Source organism: Megascapheus bottae, chromosome 23, assembly GCF_031878675.1.
Source record: "Megascapheus bottae isolate mThoBot1 chromosome 23, mThoBot2.hap1, whole genome shotgun sequence".
NCBI lineage: Eukaryota > Metazoa > Chordata > Mammalia > Rodentia > Geomyidae > Megascapheus > Megascapheus bottae.
Window position 1 is genome coordinate 13,563,391 of NC_143531.1, and position 26,792 is coordinate 13,590,182.

A 26,792-nucleotide genomic window follows, 5' to 3' on the forward strand; every position below is an offset into this window, starting at 1 on the left:
GGTTTCTCCCACCATTTCCTTGAAATTATTCCACACAAGGTCATGCAGAACTTCTCATTGTTAAACACAATGAGTACTTCGTGTGCCTTGCCTCCCTTTAAGTTTTGATGGTGTTGATTATATCCTACTTAAAACATATCTTTTTCTTTCTTATATATATATTTTTTTAACTTGCAGCTGTGTCCGATGTACTTTGTTTATTTCCCTGGCTGCTTGTTTTCAATTTCAATTTCCTTCTGCTCATTCTTTAAGTGTGCCCCAGGGTTCTGAGTCAAGTTCACTTGCTTTCTACCATTCGGTACGTGCGGGGTCCAGTGTCAGTCAGCTCTGTGGTGGTGATTGTACATTGGTGATGCTTTCTGCATGGGGTGGCATGGACTGGATGTTCTTTCTTGTGATTTAGCTGATTGACAAGCCAACTGTGGCCCCTCCCCAATTCAACAAGTCAACGCTTCCCTCAAATGAACTCATCAATGGACTATCTTTCTCATCATCAAAACCTGGAAAACCTGTTTTGCCTAGCTCAGTAATGGGCATGACTCTCGTTGCTTGCCCAGGTACTTTGAGAAACTAGACATGTTTCTCAATTGCTCTATCTTCCTCCTCTTCCTTGAATTCTTCCCATTTTTCTTACCTGTATCAAATGGCTACAACACCTATCATATTGGTTTCTAAACATCTTTCATTTAATCCCCTTGAACTCTAATGACTTCTGGTGTAATGCAGAAAATTTTACTACTGATAGTGAAGACCAAATCAGGTATGTGTCTGCTAATTCTGTTTGGTGCCTGGCATGTGGTAAGTTCTCAGGAATCACCCTCATGAGACAGACCATCCTCACCTCTTCCACTTTGTTGTTAAACTTAGGTGCAAATCTGACTATGTCACCATTTTCAATTAGCTTGATAGTTATAGTTAATACATCCTTCCTGGATTTTGTGGTCTTGTGGTATCTGCTTCAACTCCCACATTTCTTCCACCCTTTTTGTTCCCCCACTCATGTTAGCATGAAAAACACCATTCTCTCTCTCTCAAATTTTATTGTAAAAATGATAAACAGAGGGGTGGGTGACAGTTGTGTAGTAAGGTACATTTCTCTTTGAACAGTGTTACCTCTTCCTTCATTTTCTCCCATTTCCCCCCTCTGCCATTATGTATGATTTAATGCAAATGCTGTGTCTGTAAGATCTGTGATCTGAGACTCTGTCGTGAGTGGTGCCAGCCACTTTCTGTGCTCACCTAAATGCATAGTGTTGAGAGCATAGTGGTGCACGCAGGAAATACTTGGTGAATAAATAACTTCAATTCCGCCCTTCTCTTTATCCTCCTCATTGTCCTTCTCCTCTTTCTTCTTTTCGTTTTTCTCTTCCTCCTCTTTTACTTAGCAATAACGTTTTAAATCTGCTCTTGAGAAACAATTTTGAGTGTCTATGTATGCATGTGAATGTATGAGTATGAATGTTTTCTAAGTATGTCTGTGTCTATATGTGAGTGAGCATGTATGTGAATGTGTATGCTTGCATGTGAGTGTTCATATGACTAGGTATGAGTGTATAGGTTGTTACATGGGAGTTCAGTTGCAAGATACAGAGAAGCCACATTGGAGAGATTGAATCCAGAATCTTTATTAGAAATCCAGTGATCATAAGCCAACACATGTCTCCCCAAAACTTGCAGCCTTGAATATAATTGATAGTGTTAAGAAGCTGAGCCATGAGAGTGGTAAAGAAAGAACAAAAAAACCCTCAACAATCCAGGTCAAACCAAATGGAGAGTGGAAAGGGGATGCCATGGTGACCTGAAGACAGCCAAGAGACACGAGAGAGAGTAAAATGGTGAAGAAGGCGATGGGGCCTAAATAGGGTCATGTGGGGGGGCGAGGTTCATGGGGAGCTCCAGAGTTCAAAGGTCTCACGAGTACATGGTACAGGTCTGGCAGATCCAGGACTGTTGTCCATGTTTTCACCTATCTGCTTCCTGTGAGTGCAGGTGACATTTCACTTCTAAGAGGTTTTGAAAAGTTCCTCTCATCTACCAAGATGCCAAGATGGCGTCAGTTAGACCAAATATCCATATTTCAAGGTGATGTGCATGTAGGTGAGTGTGAATGTGTAACAGGTAAAAAATATGTGTGGCTTTATTAACAAGCATGAGAAAATTTGGAAGGATTAGTTTCAGGAAAACATGAATTGAGATGATTCAATTAGCTACATTTTCAGAGATCATTTTTTCTAGAGTGTTCTCTGGTGAAACCTCAGAAAGTCCAGTCTTTTTTCTTGATGAAACAGTAATGCATAAACTTTGAAGAAATGCTTAAGAAGTCAAACCTTTGTGTTAAGCAAAGAGTGAAATTCCAGTTTGTTGTAATTATTGCAGCAATAAAAAGTCCTCAAGAGGCTTCCTTAATCAATTCTACTTTGAGTGCTTCTGCCATGACAGTGGAGCAAGCCGGTACCAACTTCTGCTGGGTGTGGTACTGCATGCTTGTACCTCAAGCTAACAGCCTCAGCTACAGAGGAGAACTGGTGTGAAAAGAAAAAAAAGCAACCCAGGCTTGGTTGCTTAGTGGTAAAGTTCTTCCCTAGGCTCTGGGTAGGATCACCAGCACTGAAAACAATATTATGAACAACATGACATTGCTCAGAGGCCCCTGAAGACATAAAATAATCAGACTAGTCACTTATTTCTGGGGTCAGAATGACCTCACGGTTATTAAAATCAAACCGTCTTTCAAAGTTGTTTACATTGTTCTTTAGATCTTGGCATTTTTCTTCTTTTTCCTTTTTATTTACTCATTTTTTTTCGATGATGGTATTGGAGCTTGAACTTAGGATGCTGTCCCTTAGCTTTTTTGCTCAAGATTGGTGCTCTTTCATTTGAGACACAACTCCACCTCCAGCTTTTTGCTGGTTAATTAGAAATAAGAATCACAGAGATTTTCCCACCTGGCCTGGCTTTGAACCATGATCCTCAGATCTCAGCCTCTTGTGAAGGTAGGATTACAGGTGTGAGCCATTGGGGCCCAGCTTAGTCACACTATGAAGCATGCTTCTAATGCTTCACTTTTCACACTTTGTTTCTTTGCTTTTTCTTAATTTTGCTTAAGTTACTTAATAAAGGCATTATGGTTCCAAAGATATTTTATGAAAACCAGGAGAGGTTAATTCATTTCCTTCCTCTTTCATTTATTCACCACATGTTTACTGAACCCTTTGGTGTGCCAGGCAGATGGTCTTAGCAGGATTTGTATAGGTACACAGTAAGGCAATAGGAGCTTAATGGTTCCGGAAGACTCTTTCCCATTAAATAATCATTTTGGACCTTCACCTTTTCCTTTTCTAGATCTATTCCAGCTAGTCTGGGGCCCTGTCACAGTTGTGTAGTTATGTAATGGTAGCTCTGGTGGATTTATCGACAGGCTGACCTCAGATGGAGCTATACAAACACTGTCCTAGTTTAGCATAGTAACAGGGAGACAAAGGGTGCAGGCTGTTCATTGCCTGGTGTTCAGGGTGCATGCTCTGCTCTGAGAGTCCTTTCCAGCAGTTAGTTAGTGCTAGGTCTGGGATTTTGGCTTCTATTGCTGATTGTGGATTTGTGGCTTTTTCAAGTTTTCTGCTTGATGGATTATCAGGAGTGTTTACTGGGGAGTAGGAAAGCATGACTGTCTCTCACTCTTTCCTTATTCTCACCTTGTTGAGAAAGCTGGCTGAGGTTTTAATTGGAGGATTGTTACTAGGGTTTGTTTCTCTCTCTGGGTAGGATCCTCAGTAGTGGAAGAGTAATTTAACTTTATGACTCAGCTGACTGATTGGTGCCATAAAATACACTCTGTTATGGTATGAATTTTCTCTTTATTATTTGAATTCTTTGCAGCACAGGTTTGTATTTTGTTTTTAACCATTATACACTGATCTTGGACCACTTATCTTTCTAATATATGGTTCTTTTCCTTTTTTTGGTGCCAGTCCTGGAGATGGAACTCAGGGCCTGGGTCCTACTTTGAACTTTTTATTTGCTCAAGGTTAAGCATTCTACCACTTGAGCCAGACCTCCACTTCTGGCTTTCTGGTGGTTAATTGGAGATAAGAGTCTCATAGGCTAGCTTCAAACCTTGATCCTTAGATCTCAGCCTTCTGAGTAGCTAGGATTACAGGTGTGAGACACCAGTGCCTGGAAGGAACGATATTTTATTCTCAGCCCTTGCTCACATAGGGTTGTTATTGTTTGGTTAGTGAATAATAAATGGGATAGAGGATGGAGGGGAGGGGAATGTAAGTGAGAAGAGGACAGATGAAGATCAAAGGCAAGTTTGTATTAATCTCTCTACTGTGGCATCACTGCAAAGAACTGGAGATTGTCCTTGTGATCATGGGAAGGTCTTCATCGCAGGTTCACACATGGCAAATTCCAGAAGGTAGTTGTAACCAGCCGTGGCAGAGCAGGGCAGGGTAGAGAAGCTGCAGAAAGGAAAGATGTTAGTTCTTGCTGATGTGGATTCCATCCCCAGCTTTGCCTCTCGCTTCCTTTAAAGTTTGTATTGCTCTGTCACTCTATTACCTGGACAGACAAACTGAACTTCATGTTTCTTCTAATTGTGATTGTCCATGGGCCTAGGTGCATTACACAAGTTTCTTTCACTCCTATCTTTACCAGCATGGAGAGTGCACTCACACCCAGCACGGTTCTTATCGGCTATGTGAACTTTTTAGCTTCTTCTAGAGTCCCGAACCAGGGCAAAAGTTTGTCTTTCCTTCTTTGTGCTTGCTAGCCAGGCATTCTTCCACTTGTCACAGTGATAGCCCTGGAACTCATTAGAGTGACTTTAAATTGGGGTCATGTTTCACTTCTGGTATGGTGTGGTGCTCTGGCCTAAGGAACATGAGATCTGATAACCTTGTGTTTGCATTATTGTTTGTATTATTTAATAAGCACCACCTGGCCAGACATTGAATAGAGCAAATGGCCCATGTTTTGAGAAAAGGAACAAATAAATATTAATTATTAAAGAGTAGAACACTTATCTCCCCCACCCCCTGCCTTGCCATGTTATGGATGTAGCATTTCTTAAAAAAAATTTGTGCTGAGCACCAGTTGCTCATGCCTGCAATCCTACATACTCAGGAGGTTGAGATTTGAGGATAACAGTTTGAAGCCAGCTGGGCAGAAAAGTCCCCATAATGCTCTTACCTCCAAGAAACCACTCAAAAACTGAAAGTAGAACTGTGGCTCAAACTGGTAGAGCACTAGCCTTGAGCAAAAGAGCTCAGGGACAGCACTCAGGCCTTGAGTTCAAGTCCCACAAGTGACCAAAATAAAACAAAACAAAAAGACTTTTCAACAATTAGAATATTTATCAATGAGAACACCTATTATTATCCCTAGTCACTTAGCCTGGCTAAAATTTTTACACAAATGCTTCTTAGATCCTGGAGATTGTAAGCTTCCTCATAGCATCATATTATATTTACCTGGTTTTATTCTGTTTCCTCCTTCTTTTCATTTTCTTTTTCTTCCTCCTCCTTTTCCTCTCTACCCTTCCCACAATCTCCATACAGAGCCTGGACACTGTCCCTTAGCTTTTCTTGTTCAAAAAAGGCACTCTGTCACTTGACCCACTGCTCCAACTCTGGCTTTTTGCTGGCTAATTAGAAATAAGTTTCAATGACTTTCCTGACTGGTGGATCTGGAGCCTCAGCTCTTAGCCTCCTGAGTAGTTAAGATTACAGGCATAAGCTACTAATTCCTGGCTTACTGTTTCCTTTCTATTAACTATATAAGGATGCCTACTGGACAATTAGGACATCCTCAAAGACCATGCATTAAAAGTATTATCCTGTGTTCATAGTAGGTGGCCCACATTGATTGAAGTCTGATCCAGTTTGCATGCATATTACTCATAGAATGTGTAATGGAAGCCAGAGGCTGAGTAAGCAATGCTTACGCAGATATAGTCTTTAGCGTTTCTACTAGTTTCTATTTTACTTCATTGAGAAATTCTGCTTCTTGAAAGTGGACTTCCCAACCCAGCAGTCTGTCATAATTTGTGTCTGGAAAAAAAAAACCCAGAAGAGTCATCAAGTTTTAGGAAGTCTTATGATGTGAATTCGGAGAAGTCTTTAGAGATTATCTATAGACAGCTTCTTCCTTTCCTCCAATTTCATGGCTGGAGGAACTTCAAGTTCGAATTGGTTAGGACTTCCTTGAAAAGAAAACTTCCTTGTATTTGTGTGTATATACCTAATAATTCCTGGAAGCATGGGCCTGGCTGGATATCCAGGCTCTCTGGGGGCTGGGACTAGAAATTATGCTCCTGAGTATCTTCATGGTGACAATAAACTGGATCTACTTTCTCTTCTGATTAGCTACCCAGCTGTTTTCTGCAACTATAGGACACTCAGTTTTAGTGGCTGCCAAAGGCTGCACACAGCTGGATTACCCCAAGACCCAGAGGAAAGAAAGGGTTGAATAAAGGAACAAGGAGCAGGTTTACATGCAAATTTAGACTCTAAAAGAAATCCCCCAGTGTTCATTTTCTGTAAAGTGACTATGATCTTGGCTTTGACTTTCATGTAAATCAATTTTGATGTATTTGGTGATTTTTTTTTCAATTTTTTTCTTTACAAACAATGGTGACCTTGTATCAAAATAGGACATTCAAATTTTTGCTGTGAAAGGAACGAAAACATCTTATGATAAACTATTGAACAGCAACTTTGGAGTGATTCGTGTGATTCATAATGCATTAGTTTATGCTTCCATAACAAAATACCATAGAGTATAGCGTTAACTAATTAATACAAATTTGGTTTTTCAAGAGCCAAGGCATTAGCAGGGTGTCAGTGGCTCACACTTGTAATCCTAACTACTCAGAAGGCTAGATCTGAGGTTCAAAGCCAACCGGGACATAAAAGTACCATGAGACTCTTATTTCTAATTAGCCTCAAGAAGAAGGAAGTGGAGCTGTGGCTCAAGTGGTAGAGCACTAGCCTTGAGGTGAAGAACTCAGGGACAGCGCCCAGGCCGAGAGTTCAAACCCCAGAACTGAAAGAAAAAGAAAAAAAGAGACAAGGAGCTGAATGTAAGCTGAATTATCTACAAAGACAGCATTTCCAAGTACCATCACATTGGAGAGTAAGGGTGCAGTATATGAATTTTGAGGGGTACAATTCAGATTGTGGTGTACAATTAAAGTTTTAGTGGGACTTTAAAACTTTTTCCAGTTGCATTAATTTTAATTAATTAATGAATCAAGGTTGTATTTTAGTATAACAGGATAAAGTGCTGGGGGAGAAATAGAAAAGAAAAAGAGATAAACATTTCCTACTTTTCATTCAGGAAATTGGCCTGAGAACCACCCCAATTCTATGTATATATGTATGTGTATTGTGTGTATGTATGTATGTATGTATTTTTGTATTTATTTCATCAGTTATAGGGCTTGATCTCAGGGCCTGAAGAGCTGAGCTCTTCAGCTCACGGCTAGCACTTTACCACTTTGAGTCATAGCACCATTTCTGATTTTCTGGTGGCTAATTGGAGATAAGAGTCTCTCAGACTTCTGTGCCTAGGTTGGCTTTGAACTGTGATCCTCAGATCTCAGCCTCTTGAGTAGCTAGGACTATAGGTGTGAGTCACCAATGCTTGGCATATTGCATTTTTTAAAAACTGAATTTTCTGGGGCCAGGAGTTTGGCCTAATGGTTAAAGTGCTTGCCTAGCACTTCCTTTCTTCTCTTCATTTGTCTGCAGTATTAGAGAAATCCAGGTCCTGCCTGTCTGCTGGTCAAAAGTACCACCACTGAGTTACATCTCCAGCCCAGCTTTTATTTTACACATTCATAGAGTGTACTTTAATCATTTTTCCCACTGCAGAGTGGCTTATATTTAGGTTTAAAGAAGTTTTTCTATTTTAGTGGTTCCTACATTGATGTAGTGAGCTTTGATGTAGAGTTTGTACTGTGAAATTCTCCATAAATTACTAGGTGTCTGTATATGGCCTTTGCTTGCATTCTTGTACTATATTAATGCATGTGTCACCATGGTGTTGATTCTGTTTCAGTGTTTATCAGCAGAAGAGATCTTTTCCCTTCATGGCTTTTCAAATGCCACACCGATCACCAGCTCAAACTTCTCTGCCATCTGCCCAGCAGTTTTGCAGCAGCTGAACTTCCATCCCTGTGATTCTAGGCTCAAGGGCAAAACCAAACCAAGCCTTTCAGAAGGTATGTGTACTGGAAGGGCATTCTCTGTCTCACTCCAAATGTCTAAGAGCCAATATGAGAGGAAGTTCATATGCCTCTTTCTCTGCATTGTGCTTTCAATTAATTAAACAACAAAGACCCTCTTGGTAAAATATTTATACTTTTTAAAGTATGTAAAATAAGGACAATTGGTATTCACTTCAGTTTTATAAATAATACACTTGTACTTGTGGACTCAAAAGTTTTCTTAGGTTCAAGCTCCAGGGCTGACACAGAAGAAAAATAAAGGAAAGAAAGTTTTACTTGGTGCCAAAACCCTAAATCTCTCAGGAGGCTGAAATCTGAGGATCATGGTTCAAAACCAGCCTGAGCAGAAAAGTCTGTGAGATTTCATCTCCAGTGAACCAGTTAACATAGCCCAAGTGATAGGGCACCATGCATAAGGGAAAAAGCCTACCAAGAATTCCATACTCTGAGTTCAAGCCCTCATACTGGTACCCAAAACAGAACGACCCCCCCACCGCCAATTCTGTACAATATGGCATATTGTCTCATCTTCTTGATCCCTGCTCCTTGATCTTGTGTGCTTATGTAAAGAATGCAATTCATTAAGCACAATCCATCAATCTTACTGGCAATTTTATAACTAAGAACTTAAATTTTGAAATAACAGCAATTTTGAACAACTACTGACCTTTCAAATATTTTTGAGTATGTGTGTATCTCTATACAAGTCTTTTAATGCAGTTAGTACCTTGCATCTGGAAGGAAATTTGGAAAATGCCTTAATATATGAATATCCAGTAGTCATATAGAATCATAGAAGCACAACATCCCAAAGTACCACCACCTAAACTCAACCCCAGCTCTGAAATTTTCCAGTAATAGCAGGCACATGACTTTAACCTCTTCCTGCCTCAATTTCCTATTTAAAGGAACTATTTAAAATAGTTCCTTTCTCATAAGTACTATAATGATTGAGTAACTTAATCATTGTAAAATATATAGAAGATAAGGGGCTAGGAATGTGGCCTACTGGTAGAATGCTTGCCTAGCATGCATGAAGCCCTGGGTTTGATTCCTGGGTACTACATACACAGAACAAGCTAGAAGTGGTGCTGTGGCTCATGTGGTAGTGCACAAGCTTTGAAAAAGCTCAAGGACAGTGCCCAGGCCCTGAGTTTAAGCCCCAGGACTGGCAAAAAATTACACAGAGTATTATCCTGCATATGTTATACTATGTTCAGTCTGTTAGATGTGTTGAATAAATAATGTCAATCCCAGAAAGCTAGATTTCAAAAACAAAAAATCCTCGACTCTGTACACAGAATAGAACTCATTACTGGTAGTCAAACTTTTTTTTTTAATCCCAAACGTCCAGGTTACTGTATTTCAGGGACCAGGAGGTAAAGATAGGAAAGAAGGAAACAGGAAGCTAGAGAGAATTCTGGGTTGAACATTACAAAGTCATAAAGTAGAAAAGTAAACAATTCTGAGTTAAAGATCAGAAAGGCACCAAATATTTGGAGAGAGGATATAATAGAACAGAGTGTTTACTACTCATCTTTTAATTTGGCAATCCATTGCTTTTTTCATATTTTTTATTGTGTTTTATTGTTGGGGTAACGTATTGAGGGGTTACAGTTACATTTGTCAGGTAGAGGGAGCATTAACTTCTTGAACATTGATGGCCCTTCTCATATTTTTGTCCCACTTTCCCTCTCCCCCACCCCACCATTGTCTTTTTGATGTAAAATTTCACTTCAATTTTAGTGTTGATGTGTAATCTTGGGCAACTTATTTAATGTCTCTGTGCCTTGGTTATACCATCTTTCTTGGTTATACCAGCATCTTTCTTTCTTTCTTTTTTTTTTGCCCATCCTGGGGCTTGAAGTCAGGGCTTTGTCACTGTCCTTGTGCTTTCTCAAGGCTAGTGCTCTTCCACTTGAACCACAGCACCACTTCCAACTTTTTCTGTGTTTATGGTACTGAGGAATTGAACCCGGGGGCTTCCTGCATGCTAGGCAAGCACTCTATAGGTAGGCCATATACTCAGTCTGTTTTTCTTTTTTTCTTTTTCCTTTTTGAAGTCTCCTTGTATTGGAGAATGTGGTAACTGATAGTAAATTCTCAAGGAAAGGGATTATTGCATTTTAGCAACAATTTGAGGATTCAAAATTACCTCCTTTTCTGGAGTTCATAGGGTACTACAGTAAGCGGTACTTCACCTAACAGAGAAGAATCACAGAATTTTACTCGAGAATACTTCAAGATTGCTCAACTCTGGTGACTTATACTAGTAATCCTGCTTACTGAGATGACTAAGATCTGGAGGATCGAGGTTCAAAGACAGTCTGGGCAGAAAAGTCTCTGAGGCAAAATCTCCCAAGTAACTAAGTGGAGTCACCCAGGAAGATTACCAGTATTTGTTGATTGAACAAATATGTGTTGGCTAGGACTGGGATGGCGTGTTGTTTGGGTTAAAGGAAAATACATGAAGATTCACCATGGAGGGAGGCATGGGATCTGGAAGCTTCTCGGAGGGAGAGTGTGAGAGAGTGGTCAGCGTTGTGTCAGGTGATCAGGGTGTGCATGGGAATCGTGGGGTTTGCTGAAGGACTTGTAGGGCAGGAGCGGGAGCTGATTGGGAGAGTGTTTAGAGAAGGTAGTGGTGTCCTGGTCAGTGCTGTGAAGAGTCTCATGGTCATAGGGTATCATTTGTTGTGATACACACACACACACACACACACACACACACATTCACACATACACACTTTCTACGCACCACAAGCAGAAAAGCTCCTTGTGGACAGGAGTAGTGATTTGGTACACATCTAAGCTCAATGGGCATTGGCTGTGTTTGTTTAATGATAGATAGCATTCCTGGGCCTAAAACAAGAGTGAGTAATCCTAAAGTAGAACTCAGGAGAAAAGTTTGCAGGGATGGGCTTTAGTTAATTTATTTATTTTTTATTATTCTTTTTTTTTTTCCCAGTCCTGGGCTTGAGCTCAGGGCCTGAGCACTGTCCTTGGATTTTTTTCAAGGCTAGAACTTTACCACTTGAGCCTCAGCACCATTTCTGGCTTTTTCTAAGTATGTGGTACCAAGGAATTGAACCCAGGTCTTCGTGCATGCTAGGCAAGCACTCTACCACTAGGCCAAACTCCCAGTCCAATTTATTTATTTTGTACTGGTACTGGAGCTTGAACTCTGAACCTCATGTTCTTGTTTAGTTTTTTTTAAAAGAAAGTCTGATGTTCTGCTGTGGCTTTTTACTGTGATCTTCAGGTCTCAGCTTCCTGTATAGCTAGGATGACAGGCATGAGCCACTAGTGGCCAACTAAAAACTGGGGTTTTACTGAGTTTCTGAGTCTAGTCAGCTCATGAGGAGTCAGCTGTAAAACATTTTGCAAATGAATTACAAGTGTGTCAAGGAGCCAGACAGTCTGGGTTTCAAATCCAGCCTTGTATCTGGAGGCCTTAGGCTATGAAGACGCCCTGGACTTCCTGAGGAAGCTGAAGAAGGGGGCAATGGCTGTGGAATCTCTCAGGTCTTGGTGGGGAAGTGTTGTTGTATAGCGAGTGCCTGCCACAGGGGAGCTGAGGCCTAGAAAGCAGTGTGAACTGCACACTTCTGTGATGCCACCTCTGAGAAATGTAGCCCACATTGTAAAGTATTTCCCACGTCTCTTAAAGAAGCTCAGCACAGAGGCAACATCTGGATGAGGAATTGTGTTCTGTGAATGTTGTGTGGGCAAGGCCTCCCATCACTCTTCCTGGGGACATATTGTGTCCTAGCCTGCACTGCTAGTTACTCTGCTGTTCACACGTCATTCGCAGTCCCCGTATATCATCACATCAATATCTCCAGTACCAAGAAGGGAAACGGAGGCCCAAAGACATGTATGCATACTTCTCATTAGCTAAAGAACTTTGGATAGCATTTGTTCATTTTACTCCAAGAAATTTACTGGGTATCTATTGGGCATCAGGCCTTAGCGTCCTGGGATGTTCTGTTTGGGATATTTTGGCCTTGCTCATCCAGTAAGATAGGTGCCCGTAGATCACTTCCAGTGTCTTCACGGCTGACTCCAGGTCCTGGGGGGCTCTAACTGGGGGCCTAGAGATGCTATAAGATGCTCTCAGAAGACTGCAGGTAAAGCCAAGCCAAGGTGACACATCTGCCCTCTGTTCTCTGAAACACCCTGCATCTGTCTGCCTATGAGGACTGAGGGCTTTTAAAATTAATTAATTATTATTATTATCTTTTTTTTTTATTGTGCTGACACTAGGGTTTGAACTCAGAGCCTGGGTTCTGTCTCTGAGCTTTTTTGCTCAAAGGCTAGTGCTTTACTGCTTTAGCCACAGCTCCATGTCTAGCTTTTTTTTGTTGTTGTTGGTTAATTGGACATACAAGTCTCATGGGTTTTACTGCCTAATAGCTTTGAACCATGATCCTCAGGTCTCACCCTCTTGAATAGCTAGGATTATAGGTATGAGCCACTGGTTCTTGGCTTGAAGACTGAGTTTTAAATCACACTTGGAGCCATCGATAAAGCTAGGTAGCTGGGGGCCTGTGATCACAGATTGCTTGTCACAGTCTGGGTTTTCTCCAGATCTTCTGCACTCTCTGAAACTCTTTGTTCCCATGATGAAGATTTAGAAAAGGATTTCTATTAATGCTCACCAGGCTGTGTTTGTGTTCTCGAATGTCTCTGTAGTTTTCACTGAGAACATTTTGTTTTGAAGAAATAAGGTTTCAAGATTTTAAGGAAGAAATTTGCTTCAAGCTTAATGTATGATGAAACCTCATTTGTCTCCTTGGCTTTTTGTTAATTTAGATTCTCTTTTCTTTTTGTCTCACAGTTTGGGGCTATGGCTTCCTGTCGGTGACAATAATTAACTTGGCATCTCTTCTGGGATTGGTTTTGACTCCGTTGATAAAGAAGTCATATTTTCCCAAAATCTTGACCTATTTTGTGGGACTGGCTATAGGGACTCTTTTCTCTAATGCAATTTTCCAACTGATTCCAGAGGTAAGAAGGTGGATTGTTTGTTTTTGTGACGAATGGTTTCTTTCAGACATCAGAATGCTGGCACCATCGGGTCAATGTATACTGTCTGGTTTCTTGAGTTTGGGAGCAAGAAAACGGAATCACAGCAACCAGAGACACTTGTCACAAGGTTGATGTGGCTATTTATGTTAGGCAACACTAACATTCTAAAAGGCTAGCCACACACACTTGCTCAGACAGCTCGGGACACCTTTGAGAGCCTTACAACCTTATTCTGCCTTGCATTTGGCAAATTTAATTTTTCTGCACAATGATTTAGTATTAGGTTTCCCTAAAGATCCTGCAATGAGATCCCGCAATGTTAGAATTTATTAAAGACACACCACACATGTCCCTCACGTACAGTGCGCTAGAAGACTGGAGACTATGTGTGAGTGTGATTGACAGTTTGCTTCTTCTTTTCAATGGAGGAAAACACCAATCAATCAAGTGCCAATAAATAAGAAGCAACTTATTTTTTCCTCTGATAAAATGCACTATTGATCTGTCATTGATTACAGTGCACAAGTCATTTAATCAACAAATACTGGGGAGGTTTTATTTTAGATCTATATTGTGGGCACGTTAGAAAAAAGAGAACTAGAAGAAGGAAAACGAGAAGAGACAGACTGCTGAAAAGAGAGAAGAGAAAGCCATTAATGGGAGGGGGAGGGGCATCAGGGATCACTGGAAAGATCTGTGTAGCAGGGACAGTGTCTCCCAGCACATATGCACCCACCAAGGAGGAGACATGAGCCACACAAGCTTCTCCATGTAGGATTTAAGGTTTTCTGCTTATTGAAAATGTAGCCATATCTCAAATTTTCATAGAGTTACTTGCAATTTTGCAGCCCTTTTTGTCCATTCCACTCTATCTTTATGACCTCCGTGTTAGGTATATGAAGGAAGTATTTGTAGGCCATTTTTGCACTGCATGAGCAAGCATGCAGTGGGCAAGCAGCTTAACATCCTGTATCCTCCTATTTTCTTTATTTTATCTTCATTGTGTGTTAAGGACCCCTTGACTCTCTACCCTCAAAGTCAAATTCTCATGCTTTTGTTATTTGCATAAAGATGTGTGTGTGTGTGTTTGTGTGTGTGTATGTGTGTGTGTTCACATGTACACATACAAATGAATAGGCATACTAGCAATCTTAAAAAATACAGTTTTATTGTTATGATTAAGATGTTTTAAAGAAGGAGTTACCATTTCATAAGTGAGATAGAGTATTTGGGGCAATGTCATTCCTTCCTTCATTTTCCCCTTCCCATCTCTGCCTATAGTTACACAGTTCATTTTCTACAGAGTATATACTGAATAGCATGATTGCATGGATTCACCTTTCCTCCCTACCTTTTTGCCCACCCCCGAAAAAACCACAAAAGCAAAACAAATACTTCCACCACCACAACCAAAGCAACAATGACAACAAAAAGTCCGGGCTTCCATTTCCTAAAATTCCTTTACACAAATAGTATGTCAGCATTCAGAGAAATTATACTTTTGGGATCCTTCTGAGTGTTGTCTTTGAGTTTATTTGTGTGTGAATGTCTGGAGTCCTGGGCAGGTTATCATGTCCAGTTATATTTTTGATTTAGTTTTTACATATGAGAGCAATTCTGCACCATTTATCCTTTTTTCAAGCTTCGATTACTTCACTTAGCATGATTTGTTCTAGGTTTATCCATTTCTCTGCAAATGACATAATCCTAATCTTTTAATGGATGAGTAAAATTCCATAGTGTGTGTGTGTGTGTGTGTGTGTGTGTGTGTGTGTGTGTGTGTGTGTGTATCTGTGATAGCAGTCTTAAATCTTATTTAGTTCTTGGTCTTAGTCCTTGATGTTTAGGGCTCTCTAGAGAAAATATTCACTCAGATGAATGTTGTATTAGCTTCTAAAAATGTTTGTGCGGGTTTGGCCAGCAAGTATATTACTTTTGGAGATGATGTGTAATTAACATGGCCTTTATCTTCATTACCTAGGCCAAATACAATCTCCTAAAGACTGGAATCAATGAAGGTTATCTATAGAGAGCTGCTCTCCCAAAGCAAATATTGCTGTAGGTGGTGCAGAAAGGACACTGTTGGATCCTCTGCTGGCTTATTATCATAAGCCTTGGTTTTATCCATGTTGTCTCTTTTCCTTTCCTAGGCCTTTGGATTTAATCCCAAAAGCGACAACTATGTGGAGAAAGCAGTTGCTATCTTTGGTGGGTTTTACCTACTTTTCTTTTTTGAAAGAACACTCAAGATGTTACTGAAGACATACGGTCAGGTAAATAGACCTGAATGCCAACTTTAGTACTTCCTGAATATAATCAGAAAGATTTACCCTTAGAATTATTTAAGCAATGGTTATGAAATTAAAAACTCAGTATATTGATAAGTATATGAAAAACACTTGATTAATATCACAGAATCAAAGAATAAGTACCAATAGTATATTTTCTTTATGATAGTATTGGGGCTTGAACACAGGACCTCTTACTCTTCCTTAGCTTTTTTTGCTCAAGATTGGTGCTCTACCACTTGGACCACATCTCCATTTCCAGATTTTTGGTATTTAATTGAAGATCAAAATCTTGTGGCTTTGTTTTTCTGGGTTAGCTTTGAGCCTTTATTCTTGACTCTCAATCTTCCAAGTAGCCAGGATTATAGGAATAAGCCAACGACGCCTGGCTCAGATACAAATAATTTAATAGGAAAGGATATGTACCAACAGAGAAGAACAGAACATATGAGATTACATTTGAAGAAGGAGAAACTTTATCATGATATGCACATCTATGTATATATATATATATATATACAGACACATAGGTACATATATGCTATATCTATGCATATAGAATTGATACAAAACCATTTTTATAAGCAGTAGACCATCATAAGGCATCAGGTTTTCTTCCTACAACTTTATTCTTTATTCTTTTGATTCATCCTTTATTCTTTTGATTTCCCATACATACAGAATGATCATACGCATTTTGGAAATAATGACTTTGGTCCTCAAGAAAAAACGCATCAACCTAAAGCATTGCCCGTGGTCAATGGTGTGACCTGTTATGCCAACCCTGCTGCTGTCACTGAGCCTAATGGACACATCCATTTCGATACCGTCAGTGTAGTGTCTCTCCAGGTATATCACGGCGATTGTGTTCATTATTCTGCATGCCTTTCATTATCTATAGAAGACTGTGAATGCGGCCAGGTAGATACATTATACTTTTACTTGTGCCAGACTAACTTCTGTACATGTGGGTAAGTATGATGGAAGTCTGCATTCTTCTTCCTCCCTTCCTCTGTGGGTTTACTTTGAACAAGTGAGTTAATGAAGAGATTGTGAATTTCTGGATCTAGGGCTCCAGTGCTCTGAGAGTAACTATATTAGAGTCTGTTAAGTAGATTTATAGAATACAAGTAGATTTATAGAATACATGTAGCAAATGCCAGAACATTTCAGTTACTGGATTCTGTTATGGTAATTGAGCGATTCTAAAATTACAAGAAGAAAGTTTACAAAGCTATTTATATTGTGTTCATTAATGTAGTGTTTATATTTGTATCGTCTAACAATGTTAATGGGAACTATTTCTTGAGCAAGTATTATATGCTAGGTAATATGCTAGACAATGAATGATTTCATTTACTTTTGATAACAACAATTCAAGGAAGGATTTTTTTCCTCTTGGTATTATAACTATTTTGGTGTCCAGCTATGGAAACCAAACTCAAAGGGTTTGTAAATAAAGAGGTTATTGGAGAGAGCATGGATATGTAATGGAAAAATCCAGGCCACTCATTCTTCTTAATGAGTTAAAACCCAGGAACTACCAGGATTTCTCCCATTCTGAGCTATATTAAAAATTCATTCTTTTCTTTCACTTGACCACCTTCTACTAAGTGGGACCTGTCAACACTGACAATTCCTAAAATTTATGTTTATAATCTCAGCTATTAGGACACAATTGACTTTGCTTATCTCTACATTCAAAATTCCTTGAGTATCTTTCTGATGCACCTTAAATTTGATGTTTGCCTTTAGGCTAATCTAAGTGTTTAGATGATTGGGCTCTTTGTCTGACTCCATGGGGTCTCAATGGAAGAGAAGTTACTGAAAAGGAATGCTTGGGGGATAGAAACATTAGTGTGCACGTAATCTCACTGGATAGAAAGAAAGTGGATCTTTAGAGGTTAAATAACATTTCCGGTATTGTGCAGTAGATAACAGAGACACAAGCTACAAACTTAACTGCAATAGAAAAGCAAATAAGTACAATCAATAAGAAAGCCAATGAAGGAAACAAAGCTAACAAGAGCTATCCGAAAGAGGTTATTGTGACAAATGGTCTGTATTTCCTTCTGAAAAGAAAATATGATCCATTGCATACTTTCCCCACCTGCTGAAGGACAATTCTCAGGTGTGGTTGAAGAAGAAATTTGCATGAGAATGAAGGTGGCAGGGAACTCTTTTGTGAAAGGTAATGAATGATGTTTTGGGCCCAGGTTTTATAGTTCCTGGGAATGTTCAGTAAATAATTTCAGTAGTAGATGGTTTTCGTAATGACAAGTACAACTAACACTTACTAAACAGTAGCCACTGTGTGTAGAGCTTTAAATGAATGAGCTTTTGTGAAGCTCAGGTCCTAGGAGACAAGTCCCGGGTGACTATGGCTCCTAGAAGTTGAGCAGTCAACCCAGACACTCAGCTTCTTAGTAGCGCAGGTTTTGTGAGCATGGATCCTGTGTGATACTAAAGCCTCTGTTTTTACACTTTCTTAACTTGACCTCGTGTTGTTTTACTACAAGACCATATTAACTCTTCAATATTTATTTTGTCAGGAGAGGGATAGTTTGGCCCAGTCATATTGTTTGTGTTTGAGGATAAAGTTCAATGCAGGGTTCAGGCAGGGAGAACCTTAAAGAATGCTAGAACTCTTCCTTATATTATGGGTCTAAATTCTAGTGGCTTTAAGAATGTTTTGGCCAATACCTGGTCATAGTGGCATCATATTATACTCTAATGGTGAGTAAAGCAGTGTCAGTCAGTTGTGTTAGAGAATAGTGTCATTGATGTGCACCAGAATTTCAGTGGACAGGAAGAAAGTGGATCTTTAGATGTTAAGTAACATCTCCAGTATTGCTCAGTAGATGGCAGAGGCACAAGCTACCAAGTTAACGACAATATAAAAGCAAATAAATAAGAAAGCCAATGAAGTTATGTTGCCAACTGAAATGCTATTGAATAATTCTTCATATGTCTAGTGGGAAATGTAGTAAAAAATACTTGACTAAATATCCATCTTCAGCACCATACCTGACTCCAGCCTCTCATTTACTTTGTCCTTACAGGATAGTTCAAATTCCCCAGAGTTGTGTATTATTTTTGATGACTATTTTGTAGCATTGTCTTGAACAAAAGATCCTATGAGTCCAAGAGTTTGAAACCAATCCAAGCAACAAAACGTGACACTGTCTTGAAAGTTAATTTATTATGAACACATAATTTATTTGTGAACACATATGAGAAATGTACACCTACCCCTGTCTTCCACTGACCACTTTTCTTTGCTTGGTTTTTATTTTTAATGACTATAATACGGTCAAATCCTATCACTTTAAATTTCATTTCTCAGGAAGGGATCTCAAACTTCATATGCTTAATTATGTAGAGATTGCTATAGAAAAGAAAGCTTCGGCTGGGTGCTGGTGGCTCACACCTGTAATCCTAGTTAATCATTAAGGTGAGAGCTGAGGATTGAGGTTTGAAGTCAATCTGGACAGGAAAATCCATGAGACTCTTAACTCCATCAAACTACTCAGAAAAACCTGCAAGTGGCACTGTGGCTCAAGTGGTAAAGTGCTAGCCTTGAGCAAAAAAAGGCTCAGGGAAAGCACTCAGGCCTGAGTTTAAGCCCCAGGACTGGCAAAACAAAAGAACAAAACAAAACAAAACCAACAACATAAAGAAAGCATCTACTGAACCACATAGGAGCTAGAATCTATTTGTCTATTTTCCCGCAAAGGCCAATACTACAAAGAAAAGATAAAAAGTTTTCTGCTTTCTCATGTTCATTGTGTACTGTTTCATATAATTTTGCTAGAAAGTAAAATATGATTTTAAAACTTGTAGTTCATTTAGTAATAGAAACATCCTCCTGAAGTAAATGCCTGCCAGCCTGCCACTGATCTGTCATATAGATTAAGAGAACTGAGAACATTTACTCTCACTTAATGGAACAGAACTTTCAAGTCTAATTGAATTTGCCACTTGAATGATGGTAGAAGCAGGCATTGTACCAGGTTCTCCAATGGCATTGCCCAGCTCTGCACCCCAATAAGTGCAGTTGTACCTGTTAAAATCTGACACACAGGAATATGCTTATGCCTTGATTATGTAGGAAGGACATGCAATTGTTTCATTATTGTAATGTTGGAGCCCATCCCCTCTCTTTAAAATATCAAATCAAGGGCTGGGAGTTTGGCCTAGTGGTAGAGTGCTTGCCTAGCATGCACAAAGATCCGGGTTCAATTCCTTGGTACCACATGCATAGAAAAAGCCAGCAATGGTGCTGTGGCTCAAGTGGCAGAGTTCTAGCTTTGAGGAAAAAGCCCAAGCACAGTGCTCAGGCCCTGAGTTTAAGCCCCAGGATCTGGCACCAATAAAATGATCAAATTAAGGGTTCTAGTTAGCACTGTTAGTTTTTTCACTCTTGATATAGAAATGTTATAACAGGCTATGTGTTAAAATGAAAATCTTGGTGATGCAAAATGTAACAAGAGTCATTTGAAAGAGTAGATAGAGCAGCTATGAGAAATGTCATATTAAATGAGTTCTCAAGTTAAGAATCACTTTTACTTTGTCAGAAAAAAAAACAAGTATTGGATATATAAATTTACCAAAAAACATTTGATTAAATACCAAACATTCGGAGGAATTTGGGGACTCTCTGCTGTGACAATTAAATAACATAATGTCTGTGGAAGTCTGTCTAAGGATTTGAATGTCTTTAATATTTGATCTGCATGAAGGACTTACATTTTTTAAGGACTTATTTTTCTTGTTTCCTTATATTGGTAAAGATTCAGTTTGTTGTAGAGAATTAACGATAATTCATATTTTGTGCTGTTTCTGACTTTGTTGAAAATGGTGTTAAGTCTAGCAGGAAGATATCTTTAGTTTTCTCTTTTAAAGAAGAGAAGATTGGGGTTGGGGATTTAGCTCAGCAGAAGAGCCCTTGAGTGGCAAGTGCAAGGCCCTGAGTTCAGTCCTCAGCTCTAGAAAAATAAAAAACTATAAAAGACCCCAAAAATAAATAAAGAAGAGAAGAAGGTTTTAAAGAGGGTCAAGGAAGTTCCCTTTGAATGTGTTTTTCAGTGTTGGAGTTTTTTTTTCTATACTGTAATCTAGTGCATGTCCAGATATGAAGCACACATTTCCATCTATTAGACAGTACTGTTTTCAGGGTCACAAGAAGGAATAAAGGCAATAATGGTCAGAGGACGGGATAGTGAATTAGTTACTTCTTCATTTTCACGACCAGATATTTAATATAAGCAATGTAAAGGAGAGGAAGGATTGATTTTGTCTCCTAGACTCAAAGATTTAAGTCTATGCTTATTTGGCCTAATGCGCTTGGGCAGTGTATCACCGTGGTGGGACCGTGAGGCAGAAGAGGAAGTTTTTACCTCCATGGTGGACAGGAAGTAGAGATAAGATGAAGCCAGGGACAAGATATCTTGAGGGTGTAATTTAGTGACCTACTTCCTCCAGCTAAGACCCACCTCTTAAAGTTTCTAAAGCTCTTCAAATAGCACCACAAACTGGAGACCAAACATTCAAACCATGAATCGTTAGGTGGGGAGAGGGAAGCATGTTTCATGATCAAATCATAGCAGGTGACAGGAAGGTGGTATTGTTTTTCTAGCTGTGAGTAGAAGAGATTGTACAGGCTCACAGTGTACCTTAGAAAAATAGACTTGGAAAGACGTATCTTTGCAATGACTTAACCTAGACCAGTGACAGAAATAATGAATCAACTTCCAAAAGAATGAATTTAGTGAAAAGAGCAAAGTGGGTTGGAGTGAGGAAGCAACATTTTGGAAGAAATTTCATGAAACTGGAGATTGACTTCACCATGAAAAGTTTAAACTGTGGGCTAGTAAGAACTTGGAAGGATATTTAGGTAGTGTGTGTGTGTGTGTGTGTGTGTGTGTGTGTGTGTGTATACACATGTATATGAAGAATGACTTCTTACCTTATACATAAAAGAAAAGACATTTTTGGGAGGTAAAGAATGAATAAATGCCACTGGCACTTATTTCGAAGATTACTTCTGCAAAAAATTTGGGGCATGATTGTCTCTAAAATTTTAAAATGGACTAAGGACCTACGAAATTGTTATTGTGGATTGATGTGCTGCATTTGTCTTATCCATAGACCCTGGCAGAGTTTTGTAAGGATCTCTGCACACCTGCACTTCCTGCCAGAGCCCAAGCTGTTTGTGTAAATTTTGAAAAGCAATGAAAGTGCATTTATCTACACATGCTCCATACTAAATTACTTTCACCAATCAAGCAGGACTTATCCCTATTTAGAAGAATTAGTGAGGTTTTACTCAATTAGGCTTGATGTTGAGTTAATTATCCTCCCATTAGTATAATGAAAAATTGTATGTTACTCTGTTATGCATGCTGAGTGATAAAAAATAGAGAATAAGTGCTAACACCATTTCCTTTGAAAAACAAGGCCAAAAAATATAAGAGGTTTAAGTTGTTCTGGATACCAGAAAGTGTTATTTAATTCTATTGTGCAAATCATCATAAAGAACACAGCAGTTAGATATATTTTCTTTTAAAGAGGGGTTTATAACATTGATGTCACCACAATTTTTTTTAGATTGCATTTTAAAAGATTTCTACTTCTTGATTTTTGGGCTTGCTGCAGTAGGCCCTTTTCTTTCCCTAGATTTCTGCAATTTGTGCTTTTAATATACATGTATATTGTGTTCTGTTCTTTACATGCTACCTTTTGCAGCTTGGGAATACTGAAGCAACACCTGGTAAGTTTTCCTCAGTGGATTGCATGATGGATGTTTACTGAGGACCTTGTAATGAACGAAATTTATGTTTGTAACTTAGAAAGACACAACTTAGTCTCTGTTCTATTACTCTATGTTACATTCACTCCTATATATGAACAATAAAGATCCTATACCAAAGAATATTTAAAAAATTAAAGCATCCTACAAACAAAAGGTAGTCTTGCTAAAATGCTTTAGGGTCTAATGCTATTATGCTATGAAGTCTTGGCAGCGGGTTACATCACACCCAAATCCACATACATCCATTCATCCATCTTTCTTCATAATCCCATCTATTCACTTTTATAACTGAGACCATTGTCCAAAGCATAAGTCTTACTTTTATATAATAATTACTGTGCCATTACTATATTAGTGAATGAAGACAAAGCATTAGTGTTTGAAGACCAATTTAAATGCCATCTCTGAATACATGTACCTTTAGGTTAGTGTCAGATTATTGACTGGGTAGTAAAATTTGATTCTATTGTGTCTGCTGTTTTAGGTAAGGAATTTATGTCCTTTCTGAATCTCTCAAATCAATGAAGGTAATGGCTCCTCATTTATTTCAACTAAGTGGTAATTTTCTCTGGCCTTCAACTTTGCTCAATGTACTTATGGGTAGCCCAATTTATTCAGAAGTATTCTGTTTTGAATTCTAATCAGGAGGAAGGACAGAACAATGTGTTGGCCCAATTCTCTTTGAAGTGGCTGGGATATTCTTTCTTTGTATTTTTGTTGGCAGGTGTTGAAAGATTAAAAGTAAAATCTCCTAGAATTTATTAGATTGAATGTTCCACTCCATGAGACTATCAAAGAGTTTAAAGAACAAGAATTTATTAAACCTTTAATCAGTGAAGGCAGATAGAAGTTGGAAACATTTAATAGTGGAGGAAGTACCAATAAGATTATCTTTGAAGGTTTATAAAACTACTTGCATTTCTGGTTTGATATCTTCTGGTTTATACTGCAAAGGTTTTGGAAAAAAAAATCCCTCCATCAAAAAATAACCATTATTAGTAACAAATGCCTGAATACAGAGATTGTGCTGCATTTTGAAAGTAGAATCAGGAATCTTTATTTATTTTTAGGTAGGCATCCTTATTGCAGGAATGACATACTTTCTGCATAATTTTTTAAATATTGACTGAAATTCCATGTGCAAAGCAACTCTTGTATTAAAACAATAACAATCTTAAGTTCATCATCAAAAATGCATCAGGATATTTTTTTTTCCTTTTCTTTAGGTCCTGGGGTTTGAACTCGGCTTGAGAGCTGTCCCTGAGCTGCTTTTGTTCAAGGCTAGAGCTCTACCACTTGAGCAATAGTGCCAATTTGAGCTTTTTCTGAGCAGTTTCTGAGCAGTTTATGGGAGATAAGAACGTCACAGACTTTCCTGCCTGGGTTGGCTTTGAATTGCAGTTCTCAGATCTCAACCTCTTTTGTAGCTAGGATTACAGGTGTGAGCCACTGGTGCCCAGAACATCAGGCTACTTTTGTGGTAACATTTTATATTCTAAGTGCCATCTCTTGTTTGTGCATTAAATCAATAAAGCTGTCTGAAAAGGTAGGAAAATGTCATTTGCTCTCTCATTTTGTCATCCATTTAATCATCAAGTGATCTCCTGTCAAGTGCCAAGCTGTCTTCTATACACTAGAGATATTATGGCAATACTAAGATACTAAAACATAATGTTCTTTTTTGTGTGTGGGGGGGGCTTCAACTCAGGCAGGGCCTGGGTGCTGTCCCTGAGTTCTTTTGCTCAGTAGAAGAAATGTTCTATAATCTAAAGATAGTAAACAAAACAACAACAAAAATAGTCCTGCTTCCTGGTTCTTTGTTTGGTTCTAGTAGGAAACAGAGCCCAGTATGACAGAATTATAACTCTGTGCAGGCAATTAAAATGTGGTCATGTGAAAATATCTGACTCACCATATGGGATGGTCAGAGAGACCTCTTTTAAGAAAAACATTTTTAAGCTAAGCTAAACTTTGACTTGGATGAATCCACTGTCTTTGCTGACATTAGAGAGAAAATATTTTGGCTGAGAAAACCACCAGAGAGTCTCTGAGTAAGAAAGAATCTAGAGGGCCTCAGGAAGAGAGAGACAGTCTGAGTGACTAAGGCACAGTGGATGCTACTGTAAAATGGCATTGGAGAAAGTTCTAGATAGAAACCTTTTTTTTTCAAGTAAGCATTACTGTCTTCTATCATTTCATTAATATTGATAATCTAAAGACTTTGGTTCCCAAATTAATTTTTATTCAGCATGTGAAGGTGAGAGAGGGCCAGCCAGAAGACATTTGTCATTTTCCATCCATTCTTGTGATCTGTAAACATCAGATGATGCAGAATAGATTTGGAAGCTCAGCACGATCTTTTCTTCTCAGTGATCGGAGGTATTATTTTCAGGAGTCGAAAGTGTGAATGAACCTTTGAAACCTTAGACAACTTGGCATATTCTAGTTCTAGCAAGATGTGTGTGGATCACTTTACAGTGGCTGCTCCCAAATATGAGCAGGGCAAACCACTATTATAGCAATAACAAACTCAATCAGGAAAGTCTCTTTTTCAAACCTCAGCTCTCTTGAGCAAGCTAGTGTCTTTCATGGCTTGGCCTAGTGTTCAAGTCCTGGCTTTCCCATCTTTAATAACTTGGTAGTTCTGGTTAAGTCCTTATCTCAAATATTATATTTTATTTATTTATTTATTTTGCCAGTCTTGGGGTTTAAACTCAGGGCCTGGGCACTGTCCTTGGGCTTTCTCAAGGCTAGAGCTCTACTATTTGAGCCACAGCACCTGTTCTGGCTTTTTCTATGTACGTGGTACCGAGTAATCAAACCCTGGTTTTGTGCATGCTAGGCAAGCATTCTACCTCTAGGACAAACTCCCATCCCCTCAAATCTTGTTTATTTACTTCTGTAGTCAGGATAATCACCTCTCAGGGGTTTAGGAGATGACTTTGCAAACAATAAGCTTTTATCAATTAATTGTAGTGGTTGTGACTATTCTTGGTTTTATGTGTCTCCTCTCTAGGCATCAAAAATGCTATGGCCTTTTGCCCACTTATTCATTCCACTTATTCATTCATTTCAGCAAAACAATGCTTATCTTACTTATTCAGAATATATATTTGTTGAAATTTTACTCTTTTGAAATGAGATCTTAATATGGATTTTCAACTTGAAGGGCTAAAGATAGCATATAGCTAACACACTTCTATGCTTCTGAGTCTTTTATTCTATTGACAAATCAAAATGGAAGTAATATGGAAGTGGGTAATGCGTGTTTTAATGCATGTTCTTTCTGTTCTGTGGGTAAGTTGCAGGCAAATTTCCATGTTTTGTATGTTTGCTCTTTGGAAGGATATAAATAGATTTTCACAAGACAATGATTTGTGAGTTTGTCAAGATAGAAAATGTACCTTTGCTCTGATTATATCTTTATTCATTCAACAAATACCACTGAGTGCCCTACACAGGTAGTTACTTGGTGAACAGGAGTGGGCCACACAGAAAATAAAAGCCTGCAATTTCAAAAGGTGTCAGAGGCTTAGCTCATTTGGCATAGGGGAGTGGATCCTGTTTCAGCCCTTGACATCCCTATGATTTACTTGCCTCATCTGTAAAATGGGGAGAATGACTGCACTAGGTTGTCCTGAAGAACAGAAAATAAAGAACTGTCATGGATATAGTGAATGACAATGCTGTCAGGACTATGTTGTTGCTAAGATGGAATCCAGGTTGTAGACTCTCAGGCCCAAAGTCCAGAAATCCCATGCTAGGTCTATTTGCTCCCTAGGGTAAACAAAGAGACTTGGAGGGTGGAGGAAACAGATTTATTGTACTGCAGCTGTAGGAAGACAGTATGTAGTCAATTACCTTTGAGGTTAGAAACGTTGGTCGCAGGTTGAAGAGGGAGAATTCAGCGCGGAGGATTAGAAATAAATGGGTAGATAATCAAACAGCCTCACTCACGTTCCATGTATGGCGTGGTTGCTCTTCAGTTCCGTCTTTGGCCTTGGAGGAGATGTGGAGAAGTTGTCATTGCTTCAGCATGGGACAGGTGCAGATCGGCTGGTGTGTCCTCTCCTGAGCTTTGGGCTGTTGTCTTAAGATGATCAGAAGATGGTACTGCTTGTTTCTGTCACAAGATGCTTTATCAATAAACTTCCTTCTTCCTGGAGCCCAAGGTGACTGTGAAGTGACTGCAGCAGGGACCAAATCAGCTCAAAATGGTCTGATTGTGGGTTCTGTCACAGTGGCACAGCTCCTACTGGCTCTCATCCTTCTCCTCATCTGTCATTCTTTGCCACTTATCACTTTCTCCATGCTTCTTGCCCTAAGTGACTCATGTTTCTAATCTCCCTGCATTCCCCCATTGCTTTTTTTTTTTTTTGGATAAGGCCAGACAATCAGTCCTTTGTATTATACTTGGTGAGGTATATTG

At 39.0% G+C, this 26,792-nt stretch overlaps 1 protein-coding gene across 2 annotated transcripts in view; it reads left to right on the forward strand.

The window, feature by feature from the left end:
* Slc39a8 (solute carrier family 39 member 8) overlaps positions 1–26,792 on the forward strand; it is a 47,222-nt gene that overhangs the window by 11,647 nt on the left and 8,783 nt on the right. For both annotated transcript variants that reach the window (XM_090356748.1, XM_090356749.1), the window contains 4 exons: positions 8,062–8,224; positions 13,071–13,240; positions 15,412–15,534; positions 16,231–16,398. In XM_090356748.1, the coding sequence (XP_090212874.1) occupies positions 8,062–8,224; positions 13,071–13,240; positions 15,412–15,534; positions 16,231–16,398 (624 nt within the window). The remainder of the gene's footprint in view (positions 1–8,061; positions 8,225–13,070; positions 13,241–15,411; positions 15,535–16,230; positions 16,399–26,792) is intronic.